This window comes from Watersipora subatra, chromosome 4 (assembly GCF_963576615.1).
Source record: "Watersipora subatra chromosome 4, tzWatSuba1.1, whole genome shotgun sequence".
NCBI lineage: Eukaryota > Metazoa > Bryozoa > Gymnolaemata > Cheilostomatida > Watersiporidae > Watersipora > Watersipora subatra.
In genome coordinates, this window is record NC_088711.1 from 27,178,596 (window position 1) to 27,204,547 (window position 25,952).

Genomic DNA, 25,952 nt, shown 5'->3' on the forward strand with positions numbered 1-25,952 from the left:
ACGAAAAGATTTCTTAAGATTTATTCGCTACAGTACTATTTCAACGCAGTACAACAATGAAGAGATGGCAAATTCAATAAAAGCAATACACAACACCATGAAATAACACAATCAATAAAATTCTTAATAAAATATAATTGCTATATATAAAAATTATACAAATTAAAAATAACGAAGCTAATAAGACATTTTTTAGAATGGACGGCCAACACAAAGAATAAAAATAGATCTGGTAAATTATTAATGTCGAGAGTTCCTAGCTAAACACATTGGACTTGTTCCACAGAGTATATGATTCAGCAGGCAGAAATGGGCCGGTACTCATTTTGCGTTCCACACAGCTTTATCTGCAAACATATACGTTCATTGCTAAAAAACATTAGAAGATGCTATAGAACCAATATTAAAATATCATTTGCCAATATTCTACATTTTTCTATGGAAACTTGACTATATAAAGACAATTTGGAAGCATCGCATATGATGTGTGATGAGCACATAATGACTGGAGTAGGTATTCATGCACCTCCTTCAACTTGTTTGGGTAGAATAACAAGCCATGACAGGCTACACCGAGCGAAATCGTTAGGATATGAATGGCTGGATATGAATGGCTGGATATGAATGTCTGGATATGAATGGCTGGATATGAATGGCTGGATATCATCTGAAGATAGGAGTTTGCAGATAATACAATAAAGACAGACTGAATGTACGGATAGAAAGTAAAACAACCAGCTAAAGAGCAAAAGCAAACCTAAATGCATACTAGTGTCTGATCTCAGCGTAATGATCATTCAGCTGGTGAAGACGGGGTGGTAGAGTGTTGCTCCCATTAACTGGTTGATTGTTTGGAAGTGTGGAGTACAAGCCATCACTTCCAAGGCTATCATCGGATGAGCGATGATGTCTGATATGTACTACAGTTACTCCATTGTCTTCTGCTTTAGGTGAAAAAGAAACCGGGTCCTACAAGTAACAGTCAGAGGAGGCCATTAGAAGTGAACATACGTTGCGATTTGTGACTACTATCTAAATGGTACTGACTAACAGTTAATGAACAGCTCATAACACCTGTAGACACATGATTTCTAATGATACTAGCACACCTTTGGTGTGAGAACAAATAACTTCAATCACAGAGAAAATTAATTTCTTTTGAAAAAACTACAAAAATACATTGACGTAAAGTGAACTGATCTCATGAGCTAACATTACTTCAAGGAGCATAGGCCCAGCATATTTAAAACTACTTCAGTAGTTGAATATATTAAACCGTCATGTATGCTTCGAGGGTGTAAGCTCAGAAAGAAAGTGGAACACCCGATGTCACCCCACAAAAGATAAAACATGCGAATGACAGTGAAATTCTAAGAAAGCAGCTCTGAAGACTGATATCTATACAAAATGCAACGCAGGAAAATATCAGAAAGAAAGAGCAACCAAAATTGAAAACCTCCATTGAAGAAGCGGAAGCAAACTAAGGAAAGTATCACCCGCTATATACCCTTAATTATAGATATGTATGCAACTTGTTAGCGACACGGAGCTACTCTACTCATACACTGGAGTACAACAGAAACGAATACAACTTATTCGACTCCTCATAGACGAAACATCGGACAACGAAGGCTCCTAAAAGATAAAATTGTGTAAGTAGATGGCACGTGAAATACCGCTAGTCGTGGTTAAATATAATCTGCCCAAACTGATGAGTATCGTACAGCTTACTAACTAAAACAAAAAGCTTTCTCCGATAAAGAGCCATTTCCAAAAGGTTAAAAACTACTTGTTCGCGCATAAAAACGATTAACCACCTAGCCAATGTGTACTGTGCAAATAGTTGTCCGAAAGAGCTTGATGTGAATTTATCAAAGTGTAACTTCACAATGAGATTGGCATAAACTATTTAACTCGGCTTCATAATAGATTTATATTGTTTGAACTATTAGGAGATGTGAGTGAGACGTACCCTATTGAACATCATGTTAGCGGCAGGCACATAACTCTGCGCAAGATGTGAGTCGTTATCCACCAGCCTTTGTACCACACCCAGTCGCTCAGCCTGAGCTAAACTCATAACTTCTCCGTCTGACAAGTTAACCACTTGCCCGTTAGAATTTATAATGTGTCCAGCCTTGCTACTGTAAAGTTTACCATTCACCAGATGTGAACCAGAGCGGTTCGTGGTTAAAGTCATGCTACCGGAGCCATGTCCAAGACTGAGACCGACTCTGGATGGTTTGATCGACTGATAGTGAGAATGCGGGGTCAGCAGAGGTTGACCGTAATTATGGTATTCCTGGCTTTGGGTGTGCTGCTTGGTGCTTGTGTGTAACGATGCATTTCGTTGAACTCTTCGCCGGTCAGTCTCTGCTCGACCCAAAGATTCAGACCGCCGAACCTTCTTTGTGTGAAGAGAGTTTTGTTTGAGGGTGGGATGAGTAGGTGAAGAGTTGGTACTCGCCCTCGGCTGCAGCAAGCCTGAAATTAGTTAATAAAACTAATTTTACGAATAAAAAATAAAGAGCAATCGAGACGTTTTAAGACACGAGTACTTACAGGTAGACACTTACAGGTAGACACTTACAGGTAGACACTTACAGGTAGACACTTACAGGTAGACACTTACAGGTAGACTAACCTGAGTGACCACAGCTCACCCATTCCCTAACATGAAACCTAATAAAACAATACTCATGGAACTGAGACACTGTGTATATATCTACATCTCGTGGTGATTGACCAATTTGTAGCATATGTATGTATGTATGTATGTACCAAAATCATATGTAGCAGTGCGGCAGCCATGTACATATAGAGAGGTATATTGTATCAATTATGAAAGAGTTATGATGGCAGATAACCTACTGCTGCTTGTCAAATCAACTTCTTTAGATAGATACGATAGATTTGTTAGCTGCATTAAAATACAGACAAAACTACATAGGAAGTTAATTTATTTGGAAACTCGTTTTCTAAGTTAAAAGCGTCGTTTGTTGGAGCGAATAATTCTATAAAAATTCAGTGTAATTTGTTTAAGTCATTCCGCTGACTAAAAGCCTATAATCGCTCCTTAATAAATATGGCAAGTAGTTACAAATGTCATTAAAATAAATGAATTATATAAAACTGTATAAATTATACAATAAACTAAATAAATATAATAATAATCAATAAAAATAGTTTATATTGTTACATTATGTGAGAAACAAATGAACAAAAATGTAGGCCCAGCGACGGGTAGCAGGAGTGGTAAAGGATATACATGGCATAACTTACTCTAACCTACACCAAGTGATGTTTGAATAAACTTAGCTTGTATATTCTATAGTATTTTTAGTCGTTAGCTTTATTTTTAATTTTGTCTAATCACTCAACGCTCACAAAAACACAAAATTTCAAAAAACTTCGAAATTTGTATATTAAAAATTTCTATGGCGCCGAGTCCAACATTACTACATATTTTCCATTGTGCGTTGAAAAGTTCTTACATCGGTGTGATTGTAGGTAGGGATTTGACTATATCTGTTAACAATTTCAGACAAACCATATCATTATGGATCACTAACAATTGACAGAACAAGCAGTCCACAACTATAAGGAATATCCACAACTAGGAGGAGTACTAACCAGAAGTGAGGGCACTCTCCATAGACATAAACTGTCCAGTAGCGGGATGTCTCACAGACAAGGTGACTGGGTTGACAAATCCTCTTTTAAATGCTTCAAATATCGCAAAGGAGCTGGGATCGAAAGGTCGACTTGATAGCATGTTGATAGGGATGCCTATTGTTACAAAACCTGTAAAAATACCGTATTGATAATAAAATACCTGACCTATGAACAACAGGTTGGAATTCAATAGTCAACAAAGGCTCATTTGCCCTTAAATTCCTTTCTCTGTAAAATCAACTTGTGCGGATTAATCTGCATTCTGACAAGCATATCCTGGAGTTTAGTGAAAAAACTTGTAGCTGAACCAACAGCGTGCCTAGTTAAGGAAGTTGTCTACCCCCACAGTTAAGGAGTGTACAAGCCTCAGTAAATAAGTATAAAACCAAAAAATATAGGCTAGGCTGCAGCAAACTTAGATTTCATCTCGTTCAAAAAGATGAAACGGATAAATTAGCAACAAGGTTATAGCAATAAGGTAGTAATTGCTTGACTCAAGTGAAAAATGACTATTATATTTTATGGATAAGAACTTTTTTAACAAGCAATAATCACTGTTGACTGAATTGTGAACAGCGCTAATGAGAATATTCTCATTTATCAGAAAGTAATCGATCGCACAACATCGGCCATGTTGGATTCGCTCAAATCACTAGACTAGCGAAGTGACTTGCTTATGAGAACAACTTAATACATGCAGTTGCTTCATCTATATAAATGTAGTATCAGTAAACAATGAAATTTTGATTAGCGTAATTTGCATAAAATATACTTAATCCAAAAAGAAACATAGAAAACCTTGGCCATACCTTGGATAAGAGCGTCATCTACAAGCATGGTCACACCGTATTGTGGAACTGTCACCTCTCCTTTAGCATGGCTAATAAGGCCTCTTGCGTTAGCCTTGTAGAGATCAATAGCCTCAGGTTGAGTAGATGACTGGTTGGGCCCGCTGCGGTGCCTCGTGTGATCTTTTCGAATCTGAGTGTACACAGGCTCCGCCTGTAGAAGTAAATAGTGACAATTAGTAATAGATAAATGTAGATCATCAAACCAAGCTCGTCATTGATATTAAAGGTGTGCGTTTTATGGAAATGGGTACGAAGCAGACAACTTCACAGTAAAAAAGAATAATGCCCTCATAAAACAATTGATCATTGTTGGAACGCTTCTAAGTGAAAAATATGAAACTATTTCTAATTATGCAGTCGACTATCTAAACATTTAATCCTGTGATGAAATTACTGCTTCATTTTTTGTTGCTTGATGATTTTGAAAAACTCTATTTGTGACACCCTTATATTTATCAGGAAAACAAATCATACTACTAATATGATTTTGGGTTCATTGTCATTCTACCTAAATCTTCGAATAAACGTTGCCATAGAATTCAAGAAATTTTGGCACAGTTGAACTTTTGTTTCGTTTTTACAAAACCTAAGAGAACATTACCATAATGGTGCATACAAAATCTCCATTTGCAGCTTTATTGAAAACATGCAAATGTTCAAACGTTTTTGTTTACTAAACACACAAGGTGTCGAAATTTCATTATCCCACCACATAAAAAGCAGCCCAAGGGAAAAAACATATAATTAGTTTTTGTCGATATCATAGCGGCGTGTCTTGTGTCAGGCCTTCTTTAACATAAGGATGTCAAAGTCAAATGATCTGCCATGTAGCAACAATAAATTTGGAGGTGCCAGGTATCGATCCCGGTACCTCTCACATGCTAAGCGAGCGCTCTACCATTTGAGCTACACCCCCAATGATGTACATACTTTCACTATAACGAAGCCAATTTATATATGCCAACAACAAGACCAGTTTCAGTAAGTAAACAATCAAAATAGATAATGAGCAGCTGGGAAGAGGATTTGGCAGAGAGCCCATTTGCAACGCTTGAAAACATGCTTTTCAGAAATACATGGAAATACATTGAATGAAAAATGATTGAATAGTATGTAGTACTGTACAACAATTAGTAACATAGCGATGCCTCACTAATATAAGATATTGCAGTACTAAATATCTTATGCCAGCATCTTCTGACTTGTGAACATCATCGCTATCCAAACATTGATCTCACATTTAATTGGACAGCTATTGACTGTTCAGATAACAAGGGGCCACTGCAAACCAGAAGTAGCCCAGTGAAAGCAAAACACGTTTTAGAAGTTGTGCCTGAGATGAATTTATTGTGAAAGGTACTTGAGGCTGACTACTTTGATGGATTGCTAACAAGGTGTAAAACTTTTACTTTTCTCTCCACCAAAACAATACAACGACCAAAGGCTGCATAAATCACAATGTTAAGAGGTTCATGCAAAAGCAGAAATAATGAACTTATTCAGTTTCAATACCAAATAGCCTATACACAGCTTCACTACGAGACGAGGATGCACCAGCTCTGTACCGTGAGCTCATAGACATTGACTCAACATGAGCTGACTTACAATGGATGCATTTGGATGTGAAGCCGCAGCAATAGTAGTGGTGGGCAACAAGACTGCTGGTGAATTCTGGGAAGGATGGCGCCGACGGGACTGGAGAGTGGGTGTAGACGGGGTGGAAAGAGCTCTCATTGTTGGGTATGCGGGCTGAGTAACACTGGCTGTTTTAGTGGAAGTATAGCCCGTTGGAACGAGAGTTATCAAATCTATGTAACAAATGTGGCAACAATAAGAAAAAAGAAACTCAGAAAAGTGACTATAACGGCAATTTACATTAATGAAAAAAATTACTCTCAAAGCGTGTTGTCAAACATAGGTCTGATTGTAAGATACGAATATTTTATGTTATTTGACATGCCACCTGCTAAGTGTAGTAGTAAGACCAGCCAATGATTTAAGCTTACACAAACATCTAAGACAAGATAAACCATACATACTTTGTTTGATCGCTTGGTCGAGACTCAATACTTCTCCACTCATGTTGTTCCTGTATCTCTGTTTAGAAGAGTCAAGGAGACCCTGTGATATGGCTGTGGCTACCGATACCTCCTCTCCAAGTTTCACATTTCTCACAGACAATATTGTAAATGTTTGTTGAGCGTAACTTGAAGATGGAGGCTGAAGTTGACCTACAAAAATCAGGAGCATTTAAAAATAATAGCCTTTAACAGAATGGTAATATTATAGATATGACAGAAGTGATGCCGTATGCAATGAACGAGATTAGCTAACAGCGTCAGTTAGTCTGTTAAAAATATATTATGACAACATGACTCGTGTCCAACGGAAGGTGATAACCGGTAGAGTGTATTACTGGTTTTCTCTACTGGTTTTTACTTTCAATCTTCAATGTATGAGAATGACGTTAGATATCAAGGTATTCCTTGACGCTACATTCTGGTGATTGTTGAATTATAAACGCTTACCATACGGAGAGAGCCCTCGGGTATCCGTATTAGACTTCACATGTACCCAACCATTGTTGATGGCTTCTATGAGACTACAGACAGCTTGTGTGGAGGGATTGAAAAAGTGCTTCCTGCCTCTATCTAGAAAACCGTGTCTCAATGCGTCTGTCACAGTCATCAGCTCCCCTGCATAACACACAAAGGTCATACGGTCATACACATAAGGTCTTTCAAATTATTTATTTTTAGCGAAACTCCAATAATACTAAATCACAGATCATATCAATGTAAGTGCCAGTATAATCACAGCTCTTAGACTATCAAATCACAGATCCTATCAATGTAAGTGCCAGTATAATCACAGCTTTTAGACTATCAAATCGCAGATCATATCAATGTAAGTGCCAGTATAATCACAGCTTTTAGACTATCAAATCGCAGATCATATCAATGTAAGTGCCAGTATAATCACAGCTTTTAGACTATCAAATCACAGATCATATCAATGTAAGTGCCAGTATAATCACAGCTTTTAGACTATCAAATCGCAGATCATATCAATGTAAATGCCAGTATAATCACAGTTCTTAGACTATCAAATCGCAGATCATATCAATGTAAGTGCCAGTATAATCACAGCTCTTAGACTATCAAATCGCAGATCATATCAATGTAAATGCCAGTATAATCACAGCTCTTAGACTATCAAATCGCAGATCATATCAATGTAAGTGCCAGTATAATCACAGCTCTTAGACTATCAAATCGCAGATCATATCAATGTAAGTGCCAGTATAATCACAGCTCTTAGACTATCAAATCACAGATCATATCAATGTAAGTGCCAGTATAATCACAGTTCTTAGACTATCAAATCGCAGATCGTATCAATGTAAGTGCCAGTATAATCACAGCTCTTAGACTATCAAATCACAGATCATATCAATGTAAGTGCAAGTATATACCTGTAACCAAAAAACTATAAAAGTTAGACAGACATATTTGTATGTACTTTACATAACCATGAAGCAGCATCGCTATCGGTGCTAAAACAGGGAAAGTTCCATAATCATATAATGAGAAACATTGTGTTCAAATATAGGTAATTACTACGAATATACAAATGAAAAAAAATCTAATCTTTTTTAACTTATCTCTTCCTCTGACAGCACCTACACAGCTTGCATTGTAAGTACTTGGGCATCTTACCATTATTGGGATTGGTGATAGCAGTGATAGAGAAGGATGGCACATTGTTAACTGGTGTCGGTGTAGGACGAGTCTTAATCAGCCCCTTCTCTATTGCGTTTGACATGTTTATCTTTTCGTCATCCAAGTTTACATAATCTCCTAGAAAAAGCGAGTTTTATAAACTATTTCAGCTCAATTTTCATGGAGAAAACTTTTGCATCACATAAAACAAGAACCGTTATTCAAATTCAAGTGTCGCGTGGGTGTGGAACAAATTACTATAAAGATTTATAGCAATGCAAGAGCTAGCAACTCCTCAATATGGGTGCACATATTACATACTTTTACAAATAACTGGTTATGATATAAATATACTGATAACAGAATGAACCATACATTTCACTACTCAATTGAACAACTGCCCAAGGATTATGATATAATCGCTGCAAAAGGAATGGCATATTAGAAATTTGCTATGAGTTTCAATGCATATTCTCTGCCCTAGATGTGCGAGCTATTACTATACAATAAAGCTTATGTAATATATTTTGTCCAACCCGTACAAATAAGTAAAAAATATTTCAACGCAATGTTATTACCAGTTTCTTCGTCGATAATTCCTTCCTTGACCGCTTGATTGGCAGGAATTTCCTGTTTGGTCCGTGGATTAACAACTGATGCAATCCTATGAACCTTGGTTGATACAAACCTTGTACCTGTCAAATCATGCAATGATATGAAAATATGCAAAATAAAGGGCTACTATGGGTAGGTGCTACCGTACTATCAATAAAAAGTCATCATTTGAATAAAAATATTAAACATTAATCACAGCATAATGCTACAGCATTTGTGTCTCGCTAACTTTGATACTTATAGCCATGACAGGAACTGTAGGAATAGCAACATAATATGCCTGGTCATACCAGAAAAACTCACATGATAGATTTTATGGGCACTTGAAGGAATACGGTATAATAACAACACGTGCAACGATATTAGCAGCGGGACTTGTTTTTGCGACGAATATTAGCCAGAATATTATCAGAAACAAAATTTCACAAAAGCCTCGAGTATGAATAGATAATAACACATAAACTATAACATAAATGCTTTTAGTTGGCTGTGCTAAGTTGATAGTGGACTGGATATATGGCAATTTGATTTGTGTTAGTCATTGATCTGTGCTACTGCTGTAAGCTTGGCAACTACATGTTATATAGTGAGAAAACTACTCGTGATTAAAATAAATTAGTTTGTTCTGTAACTGTTTTTAACAGTTCCTTCAAAATATGAAAGCATTGTCATCACCACACATTCTCTAAGGAACGCTACGGCTAGGACCTGCCTATATTTATGCAGATAAGTTAATTTTCACATTTTGCCCAGCTAGACAAAATCTTCTCTACCTTACACACCTTTAGCAGGAGCAGCAGGGTCCTCAAGAACAGCGACAAGGTAATGATTATCTATCGCTTCTTGAATGGAGTACAGCCTACCATTAGTCATATCTGTGAAAGTTGTAAGATCCTCATCGAGGATGCCTTTTCCTCGAGCTTCATTGATAGTCAGGTTTTTACCTGTCAAAGACAGCGGAGCAATCACAAACTCAGCAATATCATGTTGGATTTTGACAAAAACACATTTTTACTGATTATTTGGTTAACAGGAGCTACTCAAGGCCAAAAATTAAATGAGTCGCATACAAAGTCGTTTTGAGCCACTTGGGAAGGCTTGCTCTCAGTATTGCGAATGATTTTGGAAAAATCATATAGAAGTATGTGTATATGCATGGGAGAACCAATAATGGCAAAATACGGTGTTTGTGTAAACAACAAGCAAATAATACTACCAATTTTATTAGTATCACAGCAACAGGTTTATGAACAACAAATAAATAATTCTACAGCTCCTGAATGTTTTTCTGAACTGTTGACCCAAATAGAAAAAGACAAAAAGAAGCCTGCAGATAACACCTATGATGTTAGAGTTGTTGATGACCTACATGTCTGTTTATTCGTAGTTAAGTGAAAACAAAACGCCAGGCTAACAGAGTAGAAAGGTAAAGTATCGAGTGAAGAAGAAAGTTGGGCTCACCAGAACTCGTGTCCTTGGCATGTGTGATTGTGTAGCATTTCTTCTCTGTTACCACGGGCTCATTTGGCAGAAGCTCCCTATTTGTGCGGGTAGATAAGAGAGCACCCCGTATCAGACCTTTGGCTATGGCATCATCTATGAGTAGAGCATCTCCGGTCGCAGGGCTTTTGTATACCCCCTCCACAGTATTCACAACGCCTACACAGACCGAATTCATATAATGGAACATATAAAACTGAAAGTACAATATAAGATGCTCCAATAAAATAGTGCACACATCTCGGATTATTGAATAGTACTAACAAACGTCATCTGCTCATTCTATAACAGACTTGTCTCACCCTTCTCGCTATTCTTATGATGTAAAGAGGTGAATAAGTAATGGCGCGTGTGAATAGAATATTCAGCTACTACATGTAGATGCACTTTTTATAGTTTGTACTTATAGACACATGCATATTATTATTATTATTATTATTATTATTATTATTATAACTTGCATATTGTAAAAACAAAGACAAAATTTTACATTGGACTTTGACTGGTTACTCGCTGCACCCCGGAATGATTTTAGCCTGTGACAGTGCAATGTGACAAAATTATTTATTTATTGGCTGGTCTGCTTTGGGTCCTTTAAAGTGGGTCCATTTGACTTACAGTTTGTCAACACTATGCTGAGAATGTAGCACAAATGTGGTTTTGTTGCATATGAAGTAAACACAGAATGAAATATGTGAATTTGCAATACCTTCTAGCACCGCTACGTTATAGTCTATGTGCTCCATAGAAACCGGATGTATCACATCATGGACTGCAAATTTCTTCACGATAGTCAATATACATCTTGTTTGGTCATCAGGAGTCAAAAGTTTTATGTAGCCCTGAGTGAGACCTTCAGCAAACGACTTCTTCAGGCCTACAATAAAAAGTTAAAAACTAATTGAGTTATGCTATGAAGATTAGAAATAATAGCACAATAGCATGAAATCTTTGCTAATGTGACCCATGAAGGTCTGTATCCCAGACGCTTAGAATTTACTAATACGATGTTGATGAAATAATATACCAAGTAAAATCAACAATGAAATGAAGCGCATTGTCTTGCTTACCAGAAAGCTGGCTGCACCAGTAACCATGCGAATCCATCACGTTGTTGGCAATTGCCTCACTAATACTAAAAAGTCTCTTGGAACTGGGGCTGGTGAACCAGGCAGAATCACCGTCTATCTGGTTAGATGCTATAGCATCAGCCAGGCTGAAGGTTACTAATGAGCCAGGGTGTTTGACTGTTCCTGCCTGTGTATCTATCTGATTGCATTCAATAGCCTCCTTGAATGACATACCGTTGTTTAGGTCATCTCTGACATACTCAACATCCTGAAAATAATAAAAAATAACTTATTCAAGGCAGCAAGAATATTGTTAGAATTATGTACTGATGACACAATCATAATTGTGGTAAGCTACTGAGTTGGTTCTCATCTTACATTTGATAATTCATGTATTACCAATAGTTTTTTCTAAGGAAACTCAATAACACCTAAAATAATCACTGTTGTAATATTAATAAAAATAGGTGGCTTATAAACACTCAAATTAATGTACTAACAAAATGCTTTGAAAATCACTTCAAATAACATCCCTACTAGTGAAAAATCAAATTTTCAGGCCATGTGCTATTAAAACAACAGACGGAATATCATGGAGATAGGAGGTGAGGTGTCATTTTAGAAACTATTACAAACTATTATATCAAAACATATAAAACACAGTTGGCAAAAGGAAATAATCATATCATGATATGTATCACAAAATTCAGCGAATAAAAACAATCAGTAAAGTCGGTAGTGCTGGACTTGAAAGCGTTGTTAATACTGTATTATAACATGATAACAGCAAATAATGGCAAAATAGTTTTCATAATGCACTTTAATAGGAGAACAGAATAAATTCTAAAATACGCTTTAATATTATCTTTACCTCCATTACAAATGCATGGTTTGGTTTCAGCTAGCAAACATGTGCAAAAAAGTAATATCAGCTACCAGGATCGGTATTTGCCGAAACCCGGGATCGAACCAGGGACCTTTAGATCTTCAGTCTAACGCTCTCCCAACTGAGCTATTTCGCCTGACAATCGCTAATGTCGTAAATATCAGTGTAGTTCGAACATCCATTGTAACACACGTATAGCACCAAATATTAATTGAACAGGTTATTTTCTCGACATGATAGCACCTGAGACAACCACTCCGATGTCTTAATAGTAGTTTTACTTGCAAATATTAATAGTAAAAAAAGAACCAACCACCTGTTCAATTCAATAAATACAAAACATACCTTGGTGTTTTTATATTCCATGACTGAACCCTTCCTTTTAAAAGCTTCTATTGCTGCATTAGCTTCTGTTTCCGAGCTCTGGATGTAACCCTTTTTGATAGCTTGTTCAACAGACACGGTTTCTTTGGTGACAGGATGAGTAAAATCTTTGGTTTCATAGTTTATGTAACCTAAAAGTATGCATGTCAACATCGAATCTAATTACTTGTTACTCACAAACTGAACTGGCGAAGGAATATGATATGCAGATATGTTTGAAAATCTTACAAATTAAACATGTTACAACTCCATAAAACTTGATAAAGTCAATAGTTGACATCGTATTTTGTTTAATTCACTTGACAACTAAAATTTTTTTAGCTGATCAGATACATTATCTATACAAATAAATTTTATATAACTGTAAATTCCAAATGTAAAAGACTAAATTATACGTAAAACAAATAAATAAAGGAGTAATCAATAAAGAGGTTTTCAACGTCACTGTGACTTTGCGTTAGAGACAGGAGACAGATGGTAGGAGAGATGGTGATAGCGATAAAGGAGACAGATGGTAGGGAGAGATGGTGATAGCGATACAGGAGACAGATGGTAGGAGAGATGGTGATAGCGATACAGGAGACAGATGGTAGGGAGAGATGGTGATAGCGATACAGGAGACAGATGGTAGGGAGAGATGGTGAGAGCGATACAGGAGACAGATGGTAGGGAGAGATGGTGATAGCGATACAGGAGACAGATGGTAGGGAGAGATGGTGATAGCGATACAGGAGACAGATGGTAGGGAGAGATGGTGATAGCGATACAGAGACAGATGGTAGGGAGAAATGGTGAGAGGAATACAAAGACATTCTAACTTAGACTAAGGCCTCGTGCGAGTTCCTTACGCCTACCCTTGAGTGACAAAATACTAAAATAGTATAGATATTTATTTTAGTATTATCTTTTTAGTATTATAGATACTATCATGGAATGGTGCACATGATAAAAAAGTTTAGTCCTAAGCGTGTCCATAAAATCGAAGTAATTTTCTATTCTCTAATTTTTCATGTCAGCTGTTGAAAAAACTTTACGTTAAGGCAATTGCAAGTTGAGGTCTGAATGTTTACAAAGGAAAATAACGATAATTAAAGAAACAAGGAAAGATGTCAAATAGAACACAACAGTTCATATTGGCACTCAATACAGAGTTAAATACCGCGGGTTGTGAAGTAGTTATTATTATTAATGAATAATAAATAGTTTTAGCAAGTATTAACCAATGTAATTAAACTGATTAAATGACCAATAAAGCTGCTTTGTAAAGTTTTTTTTTTCAGATTTTGATCTTTCAGGTTACAATTTCTGCCACAATTGCAGCTTTTACTCGAGTGATAATCTACTATATAAACGGCAATCGTTGTCTGTCTATCTATCTGTGTATCTGTCTGTCCGCTTTATAAAGTACCGTACTTTTCGGATTATTAGCCGCTACTTTTATATAAGGGCGTGTCTATTCTGTGGTTTTTTTCACCGCTAGGGCACATTAACGGAAATCTCCGGTTAGTACACGCCTCTATTATAATACGTAACCTGCTATTCATCGTAGGGATGGACGATAAATACTGATATGCTAATAGTATGAGTTGTCTTCTCGATATATTGAGTCACCGATAACTCCCAAATATGAGCAGTATAAATAAATTATATGGCGGTCTTTTTTTCGATTCGATCGTACGAAGCAAACTTAATTAATATGAGTAAGTAGTAAAATTAAATTAGTAGTAAATATTAGTAGTGAATTAAATAAAAATTTACTACTCTTTAAATAAATTAATGAGTAGTAAATTACATCTAATTAATATTTACTGCCAACGTGTACCGGGAAGGTCATGTGAAGGTTGTTTCTTGCAACCACTAGAAAAACGCTGTTCTCTATATAGTAGATAGTTGAAATCTACTATATAAACGGCAATCGTTGTCTGTGTGTCTGATTGATTATCCGCCTTATAGAGTACCGTACTTTTCCGACTATTAGCCGCTACTAGGTATCTAGGGCGCGTTAACGGGATTCTCCGGTTAGTACACGCCTCTACTATACATAACCTATTCATCGTAGGGATGAACTAGCCTGGGCATGGCTCTCGTGGGAATTGGGAGAGAGATTCAAATCTCTCTCCAAATCCCCCACGAGAGCCATGCCCAGGCTAGGGATGAACGATAAATACTGATATGCTAATATTGTATCTTTAGGAGTTGTTTTCTCGATATGTTGAGTTACCGATAACTTCCGAATATTGGTGATGCGATAGATTATAGAGCGGTCTTTCCTTTTTCGATTCGGTCGTACGAAGCAAACTTAATTATGAGTACTAATTATCGTAATTTCGTAATATGGACTATTAGCCGCTACTTTTCTCTGACGATTCGAGCCAAGCGGCTTATATAAAGGTGTGGCGATTCTGTTGTTTTTCTTTCACCGCTCGAGCGCATTAACCGAGATCCCCGGTTAGCACGCTTTTTAAATGGCAAATTTTCTGCCGTGTTAAGCACCTTTCCTGAGTTCTGCGGCATATACAAAGGTGTCTATACAGCTATACAAATGTACCATTCATTAAATAAAATAAATTAATGAGTAGTTATTTACATGCAATTAATATTTACTGCCAACGTGTACCGAGAAGGTCACGTAAGCGTTTGTTTCTTGGAGCCACTGGAAAAACGCATTTCTCACCTACTAAATTTCCACATCAAAAAGGTGTTTCTTATACGATGTTGTATTGTCTATGAATTGCCACATCTCCACTACTTAATAACGTTGGATTTGCCGCTGTTCGTGGTAGTGGGTCATGTTCATTTCCTTCAGCAGCCGAGTTACTAATTTTTTTCCAGCTACGAGTAGGCCTACTGTAACTTACTATTACAGAACTTTCACGAGTACTCTGAGGGCTGCGATACGCTATTGTGAAAAGAGAGCAGCTGCTATCGACTTACTGTCACCCTGCATCAGCCATGACCAGCTATACGTCGCCTGCTCAAAAGTAGGCACACGCCGAAAACTGTTTCTTCATACGCCCGACAGAAAAACCAAAAATGTTGTCTATCTGAATGTGTTGCGTTGAACTAAGGGAGAGAGAAAGGGAGAGAGAGGGAGAGCGAGGAGGAGAGGGGGAGGGAGAGAGAGAGGGAGAGAGAGGGGAGAGACGGAGAGAGGAGAAAGAGGGAGAGGAGAGAGAGAGAGGGGGGAGAGAGAGGGAAAAGAGGGAGGGAGAGAGAGGGGAGAGACGGAGAGAGAGGAAAGAGGGAGAGAAGGAGAGAGAGAGAGATGGAGAGAGGGAGATGTAACTGCATATTTGGAGTTGTTTTACCGTATGAAAGACAACTCTCAATAAACCTTATGCTGCCCATGAATCTGCTCCTGTAGACGGGTAATGCAGCTAGTTACATATAATCAGCTATTGTTAAAATACTAATATATCAGCTAAATCAGTAGAGATGACAATCAGTAGAAATGGCATTCAGTAGAAATGACAATCAGTAGAGATGACAATCAGTAGAAATGGCATTCAGTAGAAATGACAATCAGTAGAGATGACAATCAGTAGAAATGGCATTCAGTAGAAATGACAATCAGTAGAGATGACAACCACTAAAGATGACAACCAGTCATGAAATTTACCATTGAAACAAGTTGGTTATTCTTACCTATGACTACAATTAATAGAGTGGTGTAATGATAGAAACAGTGCAATGAAACTGTCTAGACGGACTGTCATAGCTTTTATGAAGCCATTCTAAAAAAGTTAAAGGTTGACTTGCAACAAAATTCACATTACAGTTATTTGGTATCAAAAGATTCACCATGTCTTACTCTGTTGTGTTGCAGGTGTCAAATACGTGGAAATGTGATTACCAGCTCTTAAAAGCTCAAAAACGAAAAGCCGCCGTAGATTGGAATCTGTTTATTTATCTGACGTAGTCATTCCAGTTTGGTTATCGTCTTGTCACGTATGTTCTCACGTGAATTGAAAGGCCAATAAAAAGCTCAATATAAAACTTATCGTATTACTAGTTTATGACAAACACTTCGGGTTTTACCGAAGACCCTGTATCAAATATAGATGCTCGCTACTTTACAGTTTTATTTCGGCATTATTCAAACTTCAAGTCGTAATCTGATCATGTGACCCACTACTTCGCAAATAATTTTTGCAGCACTTTTCGATTATCACAGGTGACCAACAGGCTCGTCATGATTATCAGACAATGATATGTACTCTTTCGAGCTAAGGTTAAAAAGTTTAACGAATTTTTACGGTAAGTTATAAGATATCAGTGCTAAAAGTGACAGCATTACAATGACGATAAAACAGACGCGTAAAAACAATAGACATGGTTTTATTGAATGCGTGAAGTATATTTGTGAAAATATTTCGATGAGTGAGGTTGCATGAAAGTGTAAACAGAAACCATCCTGTAACAACTACGTCACATTTGAGCCGTTTTGGAAAGCGAATCCAAACTACGGTGGTCTCATGTGGCTGCGATTAACTGTTCGTTTTTGAGCTTTTAAGAGCTTGTTTTCACATTTCCATATATTTTGCACCTACAACACAACAGAGTAAGACATGGTGAATCTTATGATACCAAATAACTGTAATGTGAATTTTGTTGCAAGTCAACCTTTAACTAACAGGCCTGTTTACATTGAGGCGCTGAAATCTATAGCAAGAGAATACAACTAAAGAATATGATAGGAGTCGCTGAATGGCTGAGGAGTTGTTAAGATTTGCCAGCGTGCACTATCTCTGAGAGCTTCATCAAACCTTTTATCATAACCTTTATTTTAGCATTTTGCAGGTCATAAAAAAGGCTAATTGTTAGAGTATTATAAAATATACATGTATATGCAAGACGACTTAGAGATGGTTTAAAGATGTAACTTTTGAAGGTAAATTTGCATATGATTTACCTGTTTACACTAGTATATATTAATTTGTGGTGTTAGACAATAGATTTTAAGATGAAATCGCTACTGTCGTTTTTGTTTGTAATAAGGGGTAATGTTTGCATATCATATTTGACTTTTTTAAAACAATTAATCACTGTTATCCGATAACATTACTAAAAGAAAAAATGTGAAATCACCAAAAAGGTAATGCAGGTACCTATTGGGTAGTGACTATGGCAAGCTGCAGGCCCAACAAAAACAGAATGCTGATGATTATCAGAAATGTAATCTACTGAAGTTACCATTCACTGTTCACGCATATGATTTTAGTGACCCGCGTAATTGAAGATTGTAATATTGTTTACTCAATCATATGCAGCCAGCGTTGTAAGCCAACATTCAATTTGATTTGCTGACACACAATCTTACTTTGGGAAGATATCCATACATGTATGCGAGGTTAATTTTTTGACAGAATACCAGTTTTTTCTCATAGCTCATGTCATACATTATTTTAGCCAAGGTTTGCCTACAATCATATCAATAAGCTATCAAGTTCATCCTTTAAATTGAGAAGATTTAAGCCAAACAATCTAAATAAAGTTAATAATATAAGTTTTTAGCTACAGGCAAACTTGTAAAGTTCAGATGCCCACTAATTAACACTTCTCGTTAGGAATGGTTTGCCTGATCCCAGGGTTGATACCATAGTTATAGTAAACCCATAGAATAGTAAACCATAGAATAGTAAAGGTTTACTATTCTATGGTTGATACTCTGAAAGAAACACCCACCTGGCTAGGCCCAGACTTGGATATTGTACCCCCAATTACCTGGATGGTCAATTTGAAATACACCCCCTAAACACTAAGAGTTCTCTAGGGGGCGCCCAGGTTCCACGCCCCGCTAAACATCCAATATGATTCAGAAGCTAGTGTGAAAAAAGCTATGAGAAACATGGGCCCTTTATCTGGCTTTGCTGTGGAAACCCTCCTAAAGTAGCACCGACAGTGCCCTATAGTCTGAAAACCCCCTAAAACGTGATTTTGGGCCGAGCCTAATGGGCCATTTGGAGGAGTATCAACCCTGGGGGCCTGATATCCAATCCACAACACAACTTGCAATGTATCTGCTCGCAGTAAACAAACAAGAGAGCAAAATATAGCTTTTATTACAACTGTTGCAACTAATGGGGATGTTATACGCAAGACAATGGTGAAACGAATGAAAGATTGTGTAAACAAAAACGTTGCCAACATAAAATTCGATATCATCAATTGAACAGTAACATCGTGCACCTCATCACGCAGCCCGGGTAGCTCAGTCGGTAGAGCATGGGACTCTTAATCCCAGGGTCGTGGGTTCGAGCCCCACCTCGGGCGCATACCTTTTTTTAACCTCGTTTTACGCATCAGCTTCACATTAAGACTGGAATGAGAATGCCTTTGGCTCTCACTCTTGCATAGTTTATGCAAGGGTGAGGAGCAATTTAAAATTATATATATGTATAGTGAGTGTGTAAGCAAACATGATACGATATCTGTCAGTAGAGCTTGTTACACCGCAACCTCGGCAACATTTTTGAAAATGCATGTAAAAGACATCTTTAATGACTGTTTGCCAAAGCAGGCAGAATTTTAATCTATAATTTTTTACTATCATCTGTAACAAAGAACTAAATTGCACTAAAAAGATTTTGTACATACTAATTGCTTAAAAGAAATTTTTTATAAAATAGTTCATATCGGTGCGAAGCCAGTCTGCCGATTGTTATGAAGCATGTATTGTACATGTATTACGCAAGTTAATACATGTACAAGTTAACACATGTACAAGTTAATACATGTACAAGTTAACACATGTACAAGTTAACACATGTACAGGTTAATACATGTACAAGTTAACATATGTACAAGTTAATACATGTACAAGTTAACACATGTATAAGTTAACACATGTACAAGTTAATACATGTACAAGTTAATACATGTACAAGTTAACACATGTACAAGTTAATACATGTACAAGTTAATACATGTACAAGTTAATACATGTACAAGTTAACACATGTACAAGTTAATACATGTACAAGTTAATACATGTACAAGTTAATACATGTACAAGTTAATGCATGTACAAATTAATACATGTACAAAACTTGACAAGTATGTTTACAATGAATAAGCTCTTCCAATGTTATAGTCAGTAGTTTTTTCCTTCTAAATTTGATAATGAACAGATCATAGTGATCAATTTGTTTAACACCCCACCAAGAGGCCGTCATCAAGTCGTCTGTCAGCCTGGGTAGCTCATTCGGTGGAGCAAGGGTAATGGGTTCGAGTCAAGAGGCCGTCATCAAGTCCTCTGTCAGCCTGGGTAGCTCATTCGGTGGAGCAAGGGTAATGGGTTCGAGCCCCACTTTGAGTGATTGTCTTTTGTTCAAGCTTGAAACACTTACCTGAATTGAGAGCGACATCTATGGTTATTCCTTGTTCCTCTCTTTCTATAATGATTATTTCTTTATCTCTGACAGGCACCACACGCTCCTTTGACTCTACAACAATCTTCCGTTCACGCAGAGGCGAAATGGGTAGCTTTTCCCAGTCAAACTCTTCTGGCTCGACATTGCTGATCTTCACTTCATAGCTGTCTATCGGACTCTCATCCTCGACTGGTATTTCAACTTGCACATCTCCTACAAATATGGTGAATATTGTAATTAGACTAAACAGATCTGCCATTTAGTGAAAACTTCCAGACATAGAAGTAAATAAATGATAGGTTGTAGCAGTAATTATAGGCACTCTGCTAAAGCCTTGTTAACTAGCAGCCAGGGTTTGAAAGTCATGATTTGATAAATTCCCTTTTGGGGAGATTAGCAGCTGGTGCATAAGATAAGAAGGTACGAGAAGCTGCTTAGTGAGTGCTTGAAGAGTAACCGCTGTTACTTGGTGAAAAAACTTCCTTTGCATGGGGCTAAAATTTGTAACTACAAAGTAGTTCCTGCGCAAAGGTTCAGGTCAATGATAATACTAATTAGTTTAGTAATATGAATGATTGGCACTATAAGGACTAGTAAGTGAAACTAAACTAATTTCATTTGATCATCTATAACCTCAAACTTTCAAAGCAAAGTAACAAAAAATTAAAAAGTACTAATTGGAGATGCCGGGTATCGATCCCGGTACCTCTCACATGCTAAGCGAGCGCTCTACCACTTGAGCTACATCCCCACCATGCTATCGTTCCATTGATCATCTATTTTAACGGTGTCAAACACAACGGTCCCGCGGGCTAAATCTTCTAAATCGGGTCTTTCTATGTAATTATATCCGAGCCGCAAAATAATTTTACATTATCGTTATTCATGTTAATCATGGCCCATCGATATGAAGCAATACAGGTTTGGGCTACAGATACCATAATGCAATTCTTCAGCTGCCTTGCCGTGTACTTTACAGTAATACTTCAACTTACGAGTGCTCCAACGTACGAGAAACTTGAGATACGAGCCAGCTTTCGAGCAAGTTTTAGCACTAACATACGAGCCATGTTTGAGATACGAGCACTTGAGTCAGTTGCCAAGTATGCCGGAGGTGTTTTATGAGAACAGCATCACTCTGTATTTTTCAACTGCTCAGGTTATACTGTTGTACCGTGTTTTTTGTGCAGAATTATGTGAATTAAACTTACTGTGCGTAGACCGAAAGTTTGCCAGTAAAATGAAAGATAATACATGTACAAAGAAAAAGCAAATGATAACAATTGATATTAAACGGAAAAATATTGAAAAATATGCGAAATGTGTATGCGTGATTGAGCTAGCTCGTGAATATGACAGAAATACATTCATAATATTAAACAGAAGGATTATATTCAGAGCATTTAGTTCGCAAAAGGACTAACCATAGTTTCTAAACGGTGCAGCGATCTTTCACGACCGCTGATGGCATTGGACAAACAATTGGCCGGTGACAGCGTAACTGAAACGATGCTATGTGAAAAGGCCGGCGCTATCTATCCAAACTGTTTAATAGACATTCGGACAAGCTGGCTAGTGGTCGTGCATTAACCATTTGTGACGACACTTGTGTTCGTCCTTATCGCAACATCTTGCAAGGGCGACAAAGGCAAACGTTGTTAGATAGGTTTATCTTAAAACGGCCGGCTAGTCGTGAAAGCGAAAAAAAGGAAAGATTTCTCGCTAACCAGCAAGAAACTTTAAACTATGAACGCCGAAGAAATTTTAATTACGTTTAGTTGAAAATGAAAGTTTGCTTTTAGGTTTGTTTCTAAGTTTGTCTTTTAACACTTTGATAAAATCCAAATTTATCAAAGTCAACTGTTGTAACGAAGGATAACTTATGTCTCCCTCCTTGGCAAACGCGAGTGTTAACTGCTATTGTATGTATTTAATTTTACATTTTAATTAATCACATTTCCTTGCATGACTTTTTATTTGTTGCTTTTTGAAAGCATGTAGTACGTAAGGAGAATAACCAACATGTTCTTTCTGTTACAATATCTTGTTTTGAGTGTTTTATTTGCTTATTTTAGAGTGTGGAAACCAATCAATATATATTTAATTGTTCTATATATAAATAAATTGCACCAACATGCGAGTAAATTGACATACGAGCTCAGTCTCGGAACGCATTAAGCTCGTAAGTTGAAGTATGACTGTACTTGTTATTTAAGTCTTGCTACTAAAAGATATACAAAGTTTACAAAGATTACAAAGTTAGAAAAGTTAATTCTAAAAACAGAGCCTTTAATAACCAACAGGACCTAAGTACATGTTTACTGACAATGTTATATAATATAATTTTGACAGGAGATATTTTTAAGGAAAGCAAAATATTAAATATAATTTATTTAAGCTTTAAGTCTGTTTCAGTATGATAGTCCTGTATGTTTTTATTCATATTTATGTTTAAAAAAACATTTAGTTTTAGTGTGTTCAATAGTTGTTTTTTTCGTTCGACCCGTGACCTACAGTGGGGGGTCCTACCACACAAAGTTGTTGTCAGAATAGTCACTTTTAAAATCACTGTCGTCACTTTTAAAATCACTGTCGTCACAATTGTCACTTTTTTCCTTAGATTACCAAAACAACCTCTTTTTTATATTTGTTATTTAATAAAAATATCCATTCTGGTGGCACTGGGTTGCGTTGAAAACCTGAAACTTGCTCAGCTTGAACTTCTGCTAGTCAAAAGCATGGCTCAACGAGTGACCTTCACAAACTTATGAGTGATGTTTGGGAGCGTTGCTGATAACTCAGCGAAGAATGACAGGCGTCTTAGGTTTTTAGGGCTACACTTCCTGTACTGAAAATAGACCGAGATTGTCTTCAATAATCACTGTCAGTCACAGACTTGGAAACGGATTTGCTGTTAGTGTAGCGTAGCATTTCAAAGTTGTTTACATAAATTACCTGTCAGTCTATAAATGCTGAACCAGATGCTTCAAACCAAAACCAGTGAGGTTTCGTTTGATCATGTTGATTTATGGACAAATAATAAGGCAGTTAGTAATTCTACTTACACAATCATCACCTCGTCAACGTCATCTAAAGCATTTCTTGCTTTGGTTAGATGAAACTAACCAAAGCACGAAAAAAAGTAATTAAAAGATTTCTGGAGATGCCGGGTATCGATCCCGGTACCTCTCACATGCTAAGCGAGCGCTCTACCACTTGAGCTACATCCCCTCCATGCCAATGGCCTCGTTACATACAGTCTGATGTCGCGAAATAAACGAACGTAAGCGCTCCTTTATGATTGGTTGTAGCATTCAGTAATATAATGAGCGCGTCTCAAAGTTCGTTTATTACGATCGCCTTACGTAGCATAAGGCATTTATGTGCATCAGAGGCGAGTAGTTTTTGATGTACTGCAAGGTACCGCAATCTTTGTAATTGACTATTTTATTGCACAACGTAAATAATATTCTCAATTTATGAACCGGCCTAAACAATACTTTTCAAAGAACAAATAGGATGTTGCATTTTAATATAGTTTTACAATTTTAACTAGCCAATGGTATTAGAGCTTGACATTGCAGATTAAAATACTAAATAATATCAATGATATACAGCCCCCACAAGGATAGGCGACGGGCATCATGTAGGCGGTGGCATATGTGGGCATCATGTTAGTGGTGGCAAAATATTAATTAAAAACTAGGAAAAAAAGGCTGTTGTTCGGTTGATTTTGGGTAAATTATATTTAACTTTAAGTATATACTACGATACCTACCAATTTCAAAATTAGTAAAAGTAGATAATTTGAAATGTTTTATTTTCCATGGATCCATTTTGTTAGTTAGGTGTTACTAGAGGTGGAACGAGACACGAGACGTCTCGAGTATCGACCTGTCTCGTCTCGTATCGGTCTCGTCTCGAGTTAACTATTGCCAAACTCGAGACAGGAAATAGAACTAAAGCGCCTGCGCACGGTCGTTAAAACATGGCTTCTTGCGGTAGCAACAACTCCATATATTGTAACGGATTGCGGGCAACTGCCTTTAAAGTTCTACCCGGTCCGTTACTACCTGTTGCTATTGATTATGTTGGCCACTGAGTCTAATCATGTAGTCCGGACAACGGCCCTGTTATATTTTAGTTCGGTTCTGTGTTCTTAAAACAGATACCGGGTCGTATCTAATTGCTCTTCGGATAATCCACTTTAATAAATTGGATAACTTTTGCGGGTAAAATGTCTGTATTTTATCGTATCGTGTCTAAACACCAACTGACCTTCATAAAATTCGGGCCTCTTTTACGTATATACTACCAATCGCGGGTAAAACTTGCCCGGACACGGAGAAACGAACGAAAGGCCGTGTCGACCATAGTCCGTGTTCGGTTAACAATGACGTTTTGTTAACTCAATATAAGAATATACATGTATACAGTAATTAATATAATTTCATGAGTACAATTTAAATATAATTCACATACTACAGTTAACACATAAACAAAACTTAACATTAATGAAACAATAAGAATGAAAGTGTTATCGTGTGTTCTTTTAGTTGCGGTATTTCTTTGTAGAGCGACGGCTATCGGTTTCATTACACATTACATTAAAAAGTAAGAACTATTCAATAGATGGTAAAAATATACATGTACAAAGCAATATGTTTATAATAATTATGATCAATCAAGCTCAAAATTCTTAGAATATATAACTTCGGTATTTTAGAGCTGTTTGTGTCACTTTTGTTTACAAAAACTACATGCATATCACTATAATAATTAAAATGTTGTATTTAAATCGTTTACACCAGTTGAAAATTCAATTTAAAAATAGATTTATTAATTTATATATACCGAGTAGCTGGTACTTGTGTAGTGAAATCATCACCAAATGCTCATTATTTTACTGTCTCGTGTCTCGAGTCTCGACTTTTCACAAGACAGTGTCTCGAGTCTCGTCTCGAACTTAAAAAACCGGTCTCGTTTCACCTCTAGGTGTTACTCCTACATTGTAGAAATTCAAGGTTTGCTATTGAGAATTGCGGGGCCTACTGACTGAATGAGCTAATGAGACGATAACAGCAAGTCATGTTTTCCAAAACCTAACAAGGCAACGCGACCGCCCCGCGAGAGTTGTGTTAGCTCTGAAACCCAGGCTAGCACAATCGTAACAGAGCACGATCATTAAACCCCGGCCATATGATAGCCGTAGCCTATCCTTGGGGGCTGTATATCATTGATAATATCTTGAACTCATTGTTTTAGAATGAAACACCAGAATTATTTACAAACCATGATATAAGTATTTAATGATTTCAAATATGTTTATTAGAGTAACTGGTAAACCATGGGCCAGGTTGGTCTCTAGCAGTCTTGAGATCAAGGCAAGACTTATATGGCTTACTGAAGGGAGCAAACACGCATAGATAACTCACCTTTTGTGAAGTACTCCGTGGCGCTAATATTGTCTGAGTGCGCGGAAACTTGCGGGCGTTTTTTGCTCTCGATCTCAATCACTCTCTCTGTAACTATTACGTTAGACCTTATGCCTTTTGCTGTAGGCTTTGAAGGTGGAGACATGGGAGCAAGCAATGGTGTCTTCGGTGAGCTAGCCTTTGGTATGGGTGATGGTGGGTTCTGAACTGAGGCTTTAGATTTGGAGATGGGCGAAATGGCTTTGGGCATAGCCGGCACCGTTTTCTGTAGAGCTGATGCAGTCTTAATCAATGAGACGGGTTTAGACTTGGCTGAGGTAGAAATGGATACAGATGAAATTGACTTGTGTGACGGTGGAATAGCCTCGGATGTCCGAGGAGATTCTGAATGAGCTGGTGCAACTTTAAAAGAAGTTTCATCATGATTGTTTTTAACGTCAT

The 25,952-nt window shown here is 37.1% G+C and overlaps 1 protein-coding gene and 4 non-coding genes across 8 annotated transcripts; 1 reads left to right on the top strand and 4 right to left on the bottom strand.

The window, feature by feature from the left end:
* Positions 1-11: 11 nt before the first annotated feature.
* LOC137393576 (uncharacterized) lies at positions 12-25,708 on the bottom strand. Of its 4 annotated transcripts, none has more exons than XM_068080198.1 (17): positions 25,512-25,708; positions 20,053-20,289; positions 12,665-12,834; positions 11,434-11,701; positions 11,073-11,240; positions 10,325-10,522; positions 9,727-9,807; positions 8,827-8,943; positions 8,246-8,386; positions 7,055-7,222; positions 6,566-6,757; positions 6,132-6,334; positions 4,485-4,677; positions 3,634-3,804; positions 1,973-2,484; positions 770-969; positions 12-347 (listed from the first exon to the last, which is right to left on the bottom strand). In XM_068080198.1, coding segments are annotated over exons 1-17 (3,165 nt in total). In that variant the 5' UTR covers positions 25,657-25,708; the 3' UTR covers positions 12-346. The 4 variants fall into 4 exon arrangements, with proteins under 4 accessions (XP_067936299.1, XP_067936297.1, XP_067936298.1 ...); XM_068080196.1 differs by having other exon boundaries at positions 9,646-9,807; XM_068080197.1 differs by having other exon boundaries at positions 758-969; positions 9,646-9,807.
* Trnaf-gaa (transfer RNA phenylalanine (anticodon GAA)) lies at positions 12,383-12,455 on the bottom strand. Its single transcript has one exon. It is a non-coding gene; the product is annotated as a tRNA-Phe (tRNA).
* Positions 18,904-18,976, top strand: Trnak-cuu (transfer RNA lysine (anticodon CUU)). Its single transcript has one exon. It is a non-coding gene; the product is annotated as a tRNA-Lys (tRNA).
* Trnaa-agc (transfer RNA alanine (anticodon AGC)) lies at positions 20,755-20,827 on the bottom strand. The gene has a single exon. It is a non-coding gene; the product is annotated as a tRNA-Ala (tRNA).
* Positions 23,235-23,307, bottom strand: Trnaa-agc (transfer RNA alanine (anticodon AGC)). Its single transcript has one exon. It is a non-coding gene; the product is annotated as a tRNA-Ala (tRNA).
* Positions 25,709-25,952: the final 244 nt, after the last annotated feature.